Below are 13,790 nucleotides of genomic sequence, written 5' to 3'. Positions count from 1 at the left end.
CAACGCCACGGCCGTGGCTTCAGTCTACCATCAGGTATGCCGGCAGGCGGACTACTGGAGTCGCCAGATGCTGGACCAGGGCGACTGGTCTTTGTGCTTGGGGTGTTTCGGCTCCCTTGCAGGAGGTGAGCCTCACATGGCATGGATCTCCTGGCAGCTTGTCTCCGCCGCAAGGGTGTCAGTTAGTGGCCAGGTCTAGTGATCTTGTACAGACGCGTCAGTCGCGCTGGTGGCCCTGTGTTGTCTGTATCGGTGATTTTTTGCCATTCCTCCATGGTAGTTGCTTCCTCGGCCGCTCCACAGAGTGGATGCTGAGGAGATCCCGATGATTCTAAAAGCTCCAGATTAATCTCGGTGTCCTTGGTACGCTGATATCGGGCGCCTGGTACAGGAGGTTCCTGTCTCAAGGTCCCATACTTCCTCCTGTTGTACAGTCACTGACTTGCTTAACATGGTTATTGGAAGCCAGACTTTAGGTGACCAGGGTCTGTCTGACTCGGTCATCTCAACAGGGCACCGTAGTCTTCTTCAGGAGGATCTACCGTCGCACCTCTCTTGGTGCGAAGGGATGGAGTGACGTCCACGGGCGTACTCTCGGTGTCCAGGGTCCTGCTGTTTTTAAAGCTTGGATTGGATCTAAAAATTGCTTAAAGCACCGTTTGGGGGCAGATTTCAGCCTTGGCTGTGTTCTTTTAGTGGCCTTTTTGCGGCCCGTTCCCTGGTGGGTCCCCTTTTTTTGTGTGCAAGGGGTTTGTCATATACTTTCCCCTCTTGGCCCATCTCTTCCCCCATGCGTTTTGACTCTGGTGCTCTCGGTTCTTCAGGAACCTTCCTTTTGGAAACATCAGAGAGATTTTCTCTTGACACTATCTCAGAAGGTGGCCCCTTTAGTGGCCTTTACCTCTGTTAGAGGGGTTTCTGAGTTGGCGGTCTTGTCTTGCAAGCCGCCATGCTTGATCCCCCATAAGGATTAGGTGATGGTGCGCCCGCGACCTTCCCTTCTTCCGAAGGAGGTTTCGGCCTTTCATACTTTAGGCGTGGTACGCGCTTTGCGGGTATACCAGCCTACTACGGCTCCATTTCGGAGCTTCTGACTCTCTTTTGTGTCGGTGTCTGGTCCACAAAAGGGCCTGGCGGTCTCGTCGACCACCATTTCTCGGTGGATCGGGCAGGCCGTCATACAGGCCTATGCTCCTAAGGGCGGGCCCCCCTTTCCGGTCACGGCACTTTCGACCAGGGCAATTGGTGCTTCCTGGTTTTTTTTTTTCCGACATCATGCGTCGGTCTCACAGGTGTGCGAGGCGGCGATTTGCTCGTCCGTTCACGCTTTTTCCAGAATTTACATGGTTGCTGTGAGTGCATCTTATGATGTTTTTTTCAGCCGCTAGTTTTTGCCGGCGGCTGTTTAAAGTTGCACCTCCTCCGTTGAGGAGCTCTGCTTGTTTTGGGGTGAAGTTAAAATTGTTTTTACTGATATATTTCCCACCCCTCGTTTTTTGACACTGCTTGGGGACGTCCCACTTGTCAAGATTTAAGGAGCTGTGTCCGTCCATGGACGATAAGAGAAAATAGGATTTTTTGTACTCACCGTAAAATCCTTTTCTCTGAAGTCCATGGACGGACACAGCTCCCACCCCTCCTTTTTAGGTTTGTACTGCTTGTTACGAACTGAGGCTGCAAGCTGCAGTGAGGAGGGTTATGTCTGGAGGGACCGCCCCCTGGGCGGGGCTGTTCAACTCTGTTAATGTAACATGTATTTAACTATTTAACATGTTTCTGCCTAGTCCTCTCCTGTAAACAGGGAACATAACCCACTTGTCAAGATTTAAGGAGCTGTGTCCGTCCATGGACTTCAGAGAAAAGGATTTTACGGTGAGTACAAAAAATCCTATTTTTTTTTCTAATTAAAACGTTAAAGTTACATACTGTATAAAAATAAGCTATCGGGGGTTGATTTCCTAAAACTGGAGAGTGCAAAATCTGGTGCAGCTGTGCATGGTAGCCAATCAACTTTGAAATTCAGCTTATTCAATTAAAGGAGTTGTAAACCTTCCAGTTTTTTTAACCTTAATGCATCCTATGCATTAAAGGGTCACTAAAGGAAAAAAAATATTGCCTAAAATTAATGTCTGCAAGGTAGACAGACAGAATAGTGTAATGATTCTGTTCTGTTGAGTAAATACCTATTAAATTTCTTCATCTATATCACCTCCGGCATTCTAGTTTCTATTCTCTCATTCACTTCCTGGTTTGCATCGCTCGTTCATGTAAGAACTACATTTCCCAGTATGAATTGCGGCACGCCCAGTAATTCATACCTCCTTGAAGTCTCTAACACGTAGAGAGCGTCCTGCCACACAGATGTAGTTCCCAGGAGGGGGTGAGCACGTTACTAACCACCGCAGTAAAGCCTCCCATCACGGTGGTCAGTAAAATAAGACAAGCAGGAAGTGAACAGAACAGAGAAGAAATAGAGCAACTTCTGAGCAAAAACGAACAATGAGGAAGTGAAAAGAGGAATGTCTGCAGGTAAAGGATGCTTATTATGAAATTTTTTTTTTCCTTTACAACCCCTTTAAGGTGAAAAAACATCCGATAATTGCCGACCCCCAGCCCCCTGTTTAGAGCCCTCGAAAGTCCCACGTCTCGAACGCGATTGATCTCGGCCCGGTCTTCTCGGTTCTTCATTGGATAGATTGATAGCAGCGCAGCCATTTTCTCCCGCTGCTGTCAATCAAATTCAATGACGTGGGCGCTGGGGGGGCAGGGGCGGGGCCGAGTCCGAAATGTGTGTCTATGGACGCAAATGCTGGTCTCGGGAGCACGCTCACAAAATAACGCCCTTGGCAAAGCGGTTCCCAGAGGTAGTTAGCTGATGCAGGAAGGAGCCGAGACAGCCAGACGAGGTTGGGGGCCACTCTGTGTAAAACTAGCTGCACAGCAAGGGGTACGTATGACATGTTTGTTATTTAAAAAATAAATAAATAGACCTTTACAACCCCTTTAAGAAGCTATTGGGTTTGATTTGCTAAAACTCAGGAGTGCAAAATCTGGTGCAGCTGTGCACGGCAGTCAATCAACTTCGAACTTCAGCTTATTCAATTAAGCTTTGACCAATAAATCTTATGCCGCGTACACACGATCATTTTTCGGCATGAAAGAAAATGTTGTTTTTCAGCGTGTCCAAAAAACAAAGTTTTTCCAACTTCATCATTGAAAACGACGTTGCCCACACACCATCGTTTTAAAAAAATTATGAACAAAGCGCGGTTACGTACAACACGTATGACGGCACTCTATGAATGGTAGTTTTACCAGAACGAGCGCTCCCGTCTCTTCTGAGCATGCGCGGGTTTAAAACGTTGTTTTAGCCCACACACGATTATTTTTTACAACCCGAAAAACAACATTTTTTAAAACGACGTTAAAAAATGCAGCATACTCGAATTTTTTCTTTGTCGTTTTTCAGAAACTGAAAAACGATGTGCAGCGCACACACAATCATTTTAAATGACGTTTTTAAATACTTTTTTTTAATGCCGAAAAATTATTGTGTGTACGCGGCATAAGAGCTGATTAGTTTCTTTGCAGAACTGCACCAAAGTTTGCACTCTCCAGTTTTAGTAAATCAACCCCATTGTGGAATAAAGAAACCAATTTAGCCAGAAAACAGAGCAATTCCAACACAACTTCCGGTGAGGTGATGACGTCAGCACGAGGCTCCGCCCTCCACATTTTGTCAAATGTGATGTTTTCCGGGGCACCAGCTTTGGCGTCACCAGGTAGTAGAAGATAGTGATGGATTTGTTGTGTTTCTCTAATGCCGCGTACACACGATCAGTCCATCCGATGAGAACGCCTACACACCGTCGGTTAAAAAAACGATCGTGTCAGAACGCGGTGACGTAAAACACAACAACGTGCTGAAAAAAACGAAGTTCAATGCTTCCAAGCATGCGTCGACTTGATTCTGAGCATGCGTGGATTTTTAACCCGCGGTTGTGCCGACTAACGATCGTTTTTTTCCCATTGGTTAGGAATCCATCTGTTAAATTTAAAACAAGTTGGCTTTTTTTTAACCGATGGTTAAATAACCAATGGCGCCCACACACGATCGGTTTTGACCGATGAAAACGGTCCATCAGACCATTCTCATCGGTTTAACCGATCGTGTGTACGCGGCATAAGGAATCAGGAGATAAACTGAATTGGTTGATGAAGACCGTTGCGTAGAACATGATGGAACAGATCAAATGGGAGAGGCAGATACTGAAAGCCCTTTGCTGGCTTTTGACGGTTTTTCTTTTTTTAAATAGAGGAAATAATATGCAAGTAGGAGACCAAGATTATTAAGGTACATTTATTGTTCCTCATATAATGTCCCAAAACTTGCCCCTCTAAGATTATTATCATGGAGCTAATGGTACAAAGGTGGGGAGTCACAGTAGTGATTGGATCCACAGACCTGGAGATTAAATACACAACTGGTTGGAACCACAGTCTGGCAGAATCCAATACAGAAGAAAAATAGAAAATAGGTTAATTTTGTTAACCTGGATTTCTTCAAATTGACCTACATTTCTGTCATTTCTGACTTCGATGCCTTCGCACAATTTGCATTATGACCCTTTTAACCTCTTGATTCCTCAGGCTGTAGATAAGAGGATTCAGCATTGGCGTCACCAGGGAGTAGAAGACAGTAACAGATTTGTCGTGTTTCTCTAAGGAATCAGAAGATGAACTGAAATAGTTGATGAAGACTGTGACGTAGAACATGGTGGAACAGATCAAATGGGAGGAGCAGGTACTGAAAGCCTTTCGTTGGCTTTTGAAGGTTTTCATCTTTAGAATAGAAGAAATAATATGCATGTAGGAAACCAAGATTATTACCATGGAGCTGATGGTACAAAGGCAAAGAAGGATGTTAATTAATATGTAGCAAAGGTGAGGACTAGAGCAGGCCAGTTCAAGCAATGGTGGGATGTCACAGTAGTAATGGTTTATAAGGTTGGATCTACAAAACTGAAGATTAAACACACAACTGGTTGGAACCACAGCCTGACAGAAACCAATACAGAAGGAAAATAGAACCAGGCCCCAACACTTTTTCTTAGTCATAATCAAAACATAATGGAGAGGGTGGCAGATAGCCACATAACGGTCATATGCCATGCAAGAGAGGATGAAAACTTCAGTGCTTGCCAGGGCAGCGTAGAAAAAGAACTGGAGGGCACAGCCGACAAATGAGATAAACCTTCTCTCAGATATCAGGTCAGACAACATTTTAGGAGTCAATGTTGATGCGTAGAAGAAGTCTACCAAAGACAGATAGTTCAAGAAGAAGTACATTGGTGTGTGGAGGCTGCTGGAGGCATGGACAACAAATATCATACCGACATTTCCTAAGACCGTCACAACGTATACAAGCAGAAAGAAGAAAAAGAGGAACGGGGCAAGTTTCTTATTGTCACTCAGACCTGAAAACTCGAACATGGTGACTTGGGTCTTGTTCACGACATCCATTGATTTCTCTCTCTGCTGTGATGAAACAAAAAATTATCAAATATCATTGAGATGCATAGTTGATACAATGTAAAAGACTGCAGTCCTTGCTTCATAGCCCACCTCCTTTGCTACTAATACCTTTGTTGTACCCCATTGCCACCCTCTTCACTAGCTGGAGCCCTTGGATTCATCTGGAACTTTTTGGGCATGGGCAATCATGTGATCTTCTTTCCTTTCTCTGTCTACCGATGGCAGAGCTCATGGGTCTTCAAACTACGTCCCTCCAGTTGTTCAGGAACTACAATTCCCATCATGCCCAGTCATGTCTGTGAATGTCAGTGCATTACAAGGCCTCATGGGATTGGTAGTTCCACAACAGCCGGAGGGCCGTAGTTTGAAAATCTCTGGCATAGCTGATTGCCAGGCTTGATTACTGGTGGGGTGGTGGTGAGCTACGTATCACTAGTGAGGGCTTCCTGTTTAGGACTGCAGAGGTTTAATGGATTGGTAGGTCATAATATAAAGGAACAACCTCCCCTATACAATTTTTTTTTCTGTACACTTCTTGTCAGGGAAATGGTCGTAGGAGAACTGGCAATATTGCCAGTACCAGTAATGGACGCTTCCAGCACATTGCCATGCACACTAGTGCAAGAAGTGCATACGGCGTATGCGCATACGCACAATGTGACAGATCCGGTCACTTAACCACTTAAGAACCGACTAACGCCGATATACGTCGGTAGAATGGCACAGCTGGTCACAATCATGTACCTGTATGGAGTCCGGAGTCCCGCGATCGGTCCCTGGAGCTGAAGAACGGGGAGAGGTGTGTGTAAACACAGCTTTCCTGTTCTTCACAGTGGCGCTGTCATTGATCGTCTGTTCCCTGATATAGGGAAAGGCGATCAATGACGTCACACGTCAAAAAAAAGGTTTTTTTTTGGGACTTTAAATGAGATGCGTTTTTATACAAACAGTAGTAAAAGTAAAATAGTAAACGTTTATAACCAGGCTCATACTTACCACCCAAACAGCAAGCCAAATTCAACTGTCTAACTGTATATGTTAAAAGTAGAGAATTGGTTGCATGCATTTGCAAGTACATGAGTAAGCTGCAGAGCCAGCGACAAGGCTCTCTGCGATCTGCAGTCCTAACTAAACTTTTGAAGTCTCCTCAATGGAGGCATATAAAGACTGATGGGTAGATGGAGGACAGGTGACTAGGGGTGTGTCCCCGCCTTCACCAATGCTTGGTATTGTGGTTAAGAGAACAGGAAAAAAACGCATAATAGTATAAGGGTATCAGAAAAACGCATCTCCATCCCTAAAAAGTTTTTTTTATATATTTTTGGGGATATTTATTATAGCAAAAAGTAAAAAATTTTGCATTTTTTTCAAAATTGTCGCTCTATTTTTGTTTATAGCGCAAAAAATAAAAACCGCAGAGGTGATCAAATACCACCAAAAGAAAGCTCTATTTGTGGGGAAAAAAGGACGCCAATTTTGTTTGGGAGCCATGTCGCACGACTGCGCAATTGTCAGTTAAAGCGACGCAGTGCCGAATAGCAAAAAGGGGCAAGGTCCTTAACCTGCATATTGGTCTGGGTCTTAAGTGGTTAATGGCCTATATAAGACTGCTGCTGAACCCATCACATTGCTGAATTGTCATCAGCTTCCCTGTGTTCCTGTACCTTTGCACCTATTCCTTGGATTTCCTGTTGTGACCTAACTTGTTTCGACCTGTCTGATCTGCTCTCCTGGTTTGACCCCCTGGCTTGCATTACCGACTTTGCTGCTATCTCTAGTGTCTGATCCTGGCTTGCATCACGGACTACCTGCCTCCTCCTCCTGTTGGATCTAAAGTGTTTGACCCCTGGCCTGGCTTTCACTACCGTCTCCTGCACACACCACTGCCGAGTGTTACTGAGGATTCCTAGAGACTTTGGCCCAGCTGTGTATCCTGCATTATCCGGTATACTTCAGGTGACCACCGGCTCTACCCTCCCGTACCCATCCAGCAACCTGTGCTTCTTTGGGCACTACATCTTCTGTACTATCTTCAGAGGTGCACTGCACTTAGCCGCAAGGGGAGCCCTCTCTGCATTTCGGCCTCCAACGAGGTACGTGACACTTTTACCTGTATTGCAAGGTTGTCCACAAAAAACGTACTCACCTGCCCATTTAGTGATGTCTGCTGTAAGCCTCCACTACATCTCAATACTGCAGGTCATGTGCCAGGAGGCTGGCTGTCTCTTCAGGGTTCTTTGGGGTAGCCCTCTGGTCACACACAATGGCTCGGATTGGCCCAAAGCCTCATGAGATCTGATATTCCAGAAGACTTTGGGCATTAAACCCCCCAAAATTATTAGTATGTAAATATGTAACAGGGGTTGAGGGAGAGAAAAATCAGTAGCAACTTAAAAGTGGAGGGTGAAGGCAGGGCCGTCCTAATAGCATCATGGGCCCTTGGGCAAAGTAATGCGCTGGGGCCCCTACAATGATGACAGTGCAGGTAAACAGACATCAAGAAGGTAGGAGGCAGACTGCCTCCCCTGTGTATCTATCCCTCTCAGTACCATCATGGGGCCCCCAATTTTGGGGCAGCGTGGGCAGAAGGTCCAGCTGCTTTGGGGAAAGTGCAGGGGCCCCCATGCAGCTGGGGCCCCTGGGCAGTGCCCAGGTGTGCCCTCTCATTAAGACTGCCCTGACTATAGCACAACAGTGATTGCATTCATTTTGTGGATAGTACCTTTGCTTTGCAGTAAGGACTGTGTCCCTGAGAAGAGGGTCAAGGGCCAGTAAAAAGGGCACCAGAAAATCCCTGCGTACGGCTAAGGATTCTGAGCTTGCCTGCAGTTTACCATCCCCCTCTGTCAGCCTGATAGCAGCCTCACAGAATGAGCCCCTGTCTGGTTTTGCAGCTTCTTCTATGGCAGCTCCTGTATACGTCACTGAGGACGCTTTAAAAGTTGCTTTGGATGGCTTAGAAGGAAGGATTGCTACTATTATCGCAACCTCCTTGAAAGGTAGCAGAAAACGGGGTAGATCCCCTTCATCTGCTTTGGCTCTCTCATCAGATGAGCCTTCTGAGGGTGAAAAATCCCTCTCTGGAGATGAGGATCATGTGCCGTCTGAGGACTCAGAGGATGAGAGGATTTCTGCAACTTCTCTAAAGATGCAGGTGCAATATTATGCAGAGATGGTACGTGCCACTTACAAATTGCCTCCTGTTGAAGCTTCTAGGCCCTCTGTTTCCTCTTTGGGATCTCGGAAATCCCTGCAGGCTGAATGCGCCTTTCCAGTTCATCCCTTGCTGGATAAACTGATATATGATGACTGAGTTCACCCAGATAAACTGTTTTCTCCTCCTAGGCAGTTTTTCCTGCTTTATCCTATGGAGGAAGGTTTCACTAAGAAATGGGGGATACCCTCTATTGATGTGGCTGTTTCTTGTGCAAACAAAAACCTGACCTGTCCTATAGACAACGCGCAGGGTTTTATATTGTTATATTGTACACATACTGTATATGGTATATCCATGAATGTGAGGAGTGGGAAATTTATTTATTTTTGTGTTTTTTAATAGTGGGTCATAGTAATTGTAAGAAATACATAGCTAAATTAAAAAATATATATATATTATTATTTTTCTTAAAGTTTAGTTTTCTTTTGATAATAAAAAAAATATGAGGATAACTATTAACATTTACTCTTACAACTTGCCCTTAAAAAACAAGGTATAATGTACTTTGATACACTGATAGTTGCAAACAGGGATGTAGATATGGGGAGGTTTTGGGAGTTCCCCCCCCCCCCCCCCAGAGCACCAGTGCAGATTGCAGAAGAAGCAGCTATGTGTACTCTAACTAGTGGTGCTGGTGCTGGCTGCGTCGCCATCGCCGCACTCTGCACTGGCTCACACACACACGCTGTGTTGCATACTGACTGAGCCTGGCATGCTATTACATCGACCAATTTGTTTTGTTGAGGGAGGCTCTGTCAGCAGGGAGGGGCGGGGTCAAGAGCTCCACTGACGCTCTGAGCCTGCCCTGCCCATGCAGCCTGTATGTGCTCAGCGGTTTGGAGCAGAGAAACCAAGTGGGAGTGCCGCCCCCAGCTGATGAGAGCCCTGCCCCCAGTGGCTGCAATTTCCACCCCTGGCTGCTGAGGGCCCCCGGTCACTGGGAGCCCTGCCCCGGTCACTGAGAGCCCCGCCCCCAGCAACTGAGAGCAGGAGGTGAACCTGGCTGGCCAGGTAGGTGTTTCCACCCATATACACTGCCTCACTGTTATGCTAAACCCTCACATACAGAGGCCCAGATTCAAGAAGCACTTGCCCCCGTGCAACCATAGGTTGCGCGGCGCAAGTGCTTACTTGCTCCGGTGTAACGAGTGCTCCTGATTCAGGAACCTCGTTACACCGACTGCAGCCTAGGATATGACAGACATAAGCCTCCTTATGCCTTCATATCCCATATCGCTAGGGGGCGCGGCCATTGTGATCGGCGTATAGTATGCAAATTGCATACTACCACCGATTCACAAAAGTTGCGCGGGCCCTGCGCACGCAAGGTACGGAGTTTCCGTACGGCGACTTTAGCGCAAGGTTGCTCCTGCTATAGCAGGGGCAACCTATGCTAAAGTATAGCTGCGCTTCCCGCTCATGAAATTTAAATTTCACGTCGTTTACGTAAGTGATTCGTGAATGGCGCTGGACGCCATTCACGTTCACTTAGAAGCAAATGACGTCCTTGCGACGTCATTTGCCGCAATGCACGTCGGGAAAGTTTCCCGATGGAGCATGCGCTGTTCGCTCGGCGCGGGAGCGCGCCTAATTTAAATGATTCCCGCCCCCGGCGGGATCATTTACATTAGGCAGCCTTATGCCCGGCTGTTTAGCATATCGCCCGCGCAATTTACGGAGCTACTGCTCCGTGAATCGCGGGCATTTCAAAATATTTGCGTGGGCGCAGAGCAAAAATCGTTGCCCTGTGCCCACGCAAATATTGCACGGATCTACCTGAATCTGGGCCATTGTTGTTTACCCCCCTGTATAGATGTGCATTGCTGAAAGGTACATTTTTATAAATGGCTACTTGATCATCTCATGTAGCATGTTGCATCCGCAGTCTCTGGTTATATCCTGTAATCTACCCATGGTCACGGGTTATCTCCTGTAATCTATCCACAGTCTCTACCTCCATTTGAATTATCGTCTTTTGGTTGGTGAAACACTTAGTGAGCTTACAAGTTACAGCTTTGATAATACTAAGCCCGGTTCAGCCCCTGAAGAAGATTCAAACCATATGTGCTTTTTGAAACACGTTGGATGATCTGTCGCCTGATAGCTTCTGGGCTTCTGTTCTCAGCTGGTTTTTATTCATTCACAAGTTCACTTGTTTGGTCTTTTTAATCTCTGCAACTGGGGGCTTCACCTATAAACAGGGCTATCCAGGGCACTCTGTAATTATTATCGGCCTAAGCCCACACATATTCACTCTTGTACCATCACATGCACAGATGCAGGCAGGGCCGGCGCTAGTGCAAGGCAACATGGGCACTTGCCTTACAGCGCCGGCACAGCCAGGGAACAGGGCGGAAAATTGACCGGGACAGTCGCCCTCCTGATCGTAGAGTCTGTCTGTGCGGGCGGCATCTGAAAGATGAGTCCCCCCGGTCACGCAGCGGCGCTGACCTGTGGTGTGAGTCACTCTGTCAGACAGTCTCAGTGTGTGACAGTCTCAGTGTGTGACAGACAGTCTCACTGTCTGTCTCGTCGTTGGCTAAGCGGCCTACATCAGTGAGTGACGTTAGTGGCCCCACCCCTGGTTCCCCTGCCCGCTCAACTCAGCCGCATGATGTGAAGGAGCGAGGGCTGCAGGAGGCGGAGCAACGGACGGACTGAATCCGCACCAGCAGGCAGTGCAGCCTGCGGCATCATCCTGGAGGCGACAGCGACCTGTTGAGGGACTCGGGACGGGAGCCGCCCAGTGCAAAGATTGGTCAGAAACAGGTAAGGGGGACCGACCTGTTTTAAAGTTTCCTGTAAAAAAATAAAAATGGCACACTGCACTGCTGGGATTTGTAGTCCTCTGTAACTGCTGGTATTCTGCATTGCGTTTTATATAATGTATAGCTGGGATTTGTTGTTCCTCTATAGCTGCTGGTATTCTCCATTGCGCTGTATAATGTATTATTACTGGGATTTGTAGTTTCTCTATAACTGGTGTACGCGTGTGCGTGCATGCCGGGGGGAAGGGGGGGGGGGGGTGCCGCCAAAATGCACCTTCGCCTGAGTTGGCAAAAATCCTTGCACCGCCCCTGGATGCACGTCTAAAACTGCCCCACTCTATCTCTCTGATCAATACAGCCCCATAAGAGCACCTTTCACACAGAGCCCTGCTATTTTCTGTGGTCCATTCACACTGGCCCCATGTCTCATGGAAGAACAGATCACCTTGCATGTGTTCCGTGTGGGGGTCTTTCCCACTGCCAGGAGGGTAGCTCCTTTCCCATAATCAACACCTTCTCCTTAGCCAATTAGGTTTGTACAAATACTCACATTTACTCCTTTCCCAGGTGTTGGCTGAGTCCACCATATCCCATTTCTTGTACTCTCAGGCTTAGACAATGAAGAGGCATTACGGTGTTTTTTCTTAACAGAAGAAGTACAAACAGTTACTAGTGTTGCTCACGAATATTCATATTGCGAATATTCGGCTCGATATATTTCGAATTTCGCGGTGAATATTCGCTATTCCGAATATTCAAATTTTTTCAATTTTATTTTTAGAACAGATCACATCCTAGAGACGTCTAAAAGCATTGCTGGTATGATTAGAGACCTTGGGCCGAGTAGCTGAAGCGATCATTTTATCTTGCCGAAAAATCGCAATGCGATTATTCGGCAATCGGAATATCGCACGATTATTTACTTCGCCCTATCTTCCGCATCAGAGCGATTTTTTCAGTTTCATTTTCTTTCATTTTCAGTTTCATTTCATTTCAGTTGTCGAAATTCCGCAATAAATATCGCATTTGCATTTTGCGAAATTTCGATAAAATATCACGAATATTCTGAGCCAATCAGAGTGCTCCTACAGCATTTGTCGAAATTCCGCAATAAATATCGCATTCGCATTTTGCGAAATTTCGATAAAATATCACAAATATTCTGAGCCAATCAGAGTGCTCCTACAGCATTTGTCGAAATTCCGCAATAAATATCGCATTCGCATTTTGCGAAATTTCGATAAAATATCACGAATATTCTGAGCCAATCAGAGTGCTCCTACAGCATTTGTCGAAATTTCGCAATTATGTTCGCATTCGCAATAGCGAAATTTCGCAATCATTTCATTTCGATAAAATATCACGAATATTCGAATTTAGCGAATATATCTCGAATATTCGACTATATATTCGAGATATATCGCGAAATCGAATATGGCGTATTCTGCTCAACACTAACAGTTACACAAACTTGTATTGTGATCTATAGTACATGGTATGAACACATCCCAACAGTGGCAGAAGATACACACAATAGATTGTCCACATCCTGGCTGTAATAGAATTAAAGTCCTGCCAATTACACAGGAGGGGATACTGTGGGGCTACTTACTAAGCAGGGTTCTCATATTGTCCTTTTCAGGCCCCAGGCTTCATGGCTTCCCTTGGCTAGAGAGGATGTGCTTCCTCCCAGTATTGCATCCTACTGTTCCTTCTTAAGGCCGAGTCCTGATTAGCTCCAAATTCTATATAAAATGGTTGGGTTAAAGAAGAAAACACACCTTAAAGCGGGAGTTCACCCATTTAAAAAAAAAAAAAAAATCTCCCCTTAGCTTCCTGCTCGTTCGGTCTAGGGGAATCAGCTATTTATATTAAAATATGTGCAGTACTTACCCGTTTTCGAGCTGCATCTTCTTCCGTCGCTTCCGGGTATGGGTCTTCGGGAGCGGGCGTTCCTTCTTGATTGACATTCTTCCGAGAGGCTTCCGACGGTCGCATCCGTCGCGTCACTCGTAGCCGAAAGAAGCCGAACGTCGGTGCGGCTCTATACTGCGCCTGCGCACCGACGTTCGGCTTCTTTCGGAAAATCGTGACGCGATGGATGCGACCGTCGGAAGCCTCTCGGAAACCTGTCAATCAAAAAGGAACGCCCATTCCCGAAGCCCATACCCGGAAGCGACGGAGAGGATGCGTCTCGTAAACGGGTAAGTACTGCACATATTTTAAAATAAATAGCCGATTCCCCTAGTAATAACGAGCAGGAATCTAAG

At 46.3% G+C, this 13,790-nt stretch overlaps 1 protein-coding gene across 1 annotated transcript; it reads right to left on the bottom strand.

Annotated features, from left to right (window-relative positions):
* Positions 1-4,344: 4,344 nt before the first annotated feature.
* LOC120933646 (olfactory receptor 1020-like) lies at positions 4,345-5,523 on the bottom strand. The gene has a single exon (XM_040346961.1). The coding sequence runs from the start codon at positions 5,521-5,523 to the stop codon at positions 4,585-4,587; it is 939 nt and encodes a 312-aa protein (XP_040202895.1). The 3' UTR covers positions 4,345-4,584.
* Positions 5,524-13,790: the final 8,267 nt, after the last annotated feature.

The sequence above is a fragment of the Rana temporaria genome, chromosome 3 (assembly GCF_905171775.1).
Source record: "Rana temporaria chromosome 3, aRanTem1.1, whole genome shotgun sequence".
Lineage (NCBI taxonomy): Eukaryota > Metazoa > Chordata > Amphibia > Anura > Ranidae > Rana > Rana temporaria.
The sequence above is the reverse complement of the archived record's forward strand: the minus strand, read 5'-3'. Positions and strand labels throughout refer to the sequence as shown.

Bases quoted from the DNA above. Each gene is read 5' to 3' on its own strand.
- LOC120933646 (XM_040346961.1), bottom strand. From the start codon at position 5,523: ATGGATGTCGTGAACAAGACCCAAGTCACCATGTTCGAGTTTTCAGGT.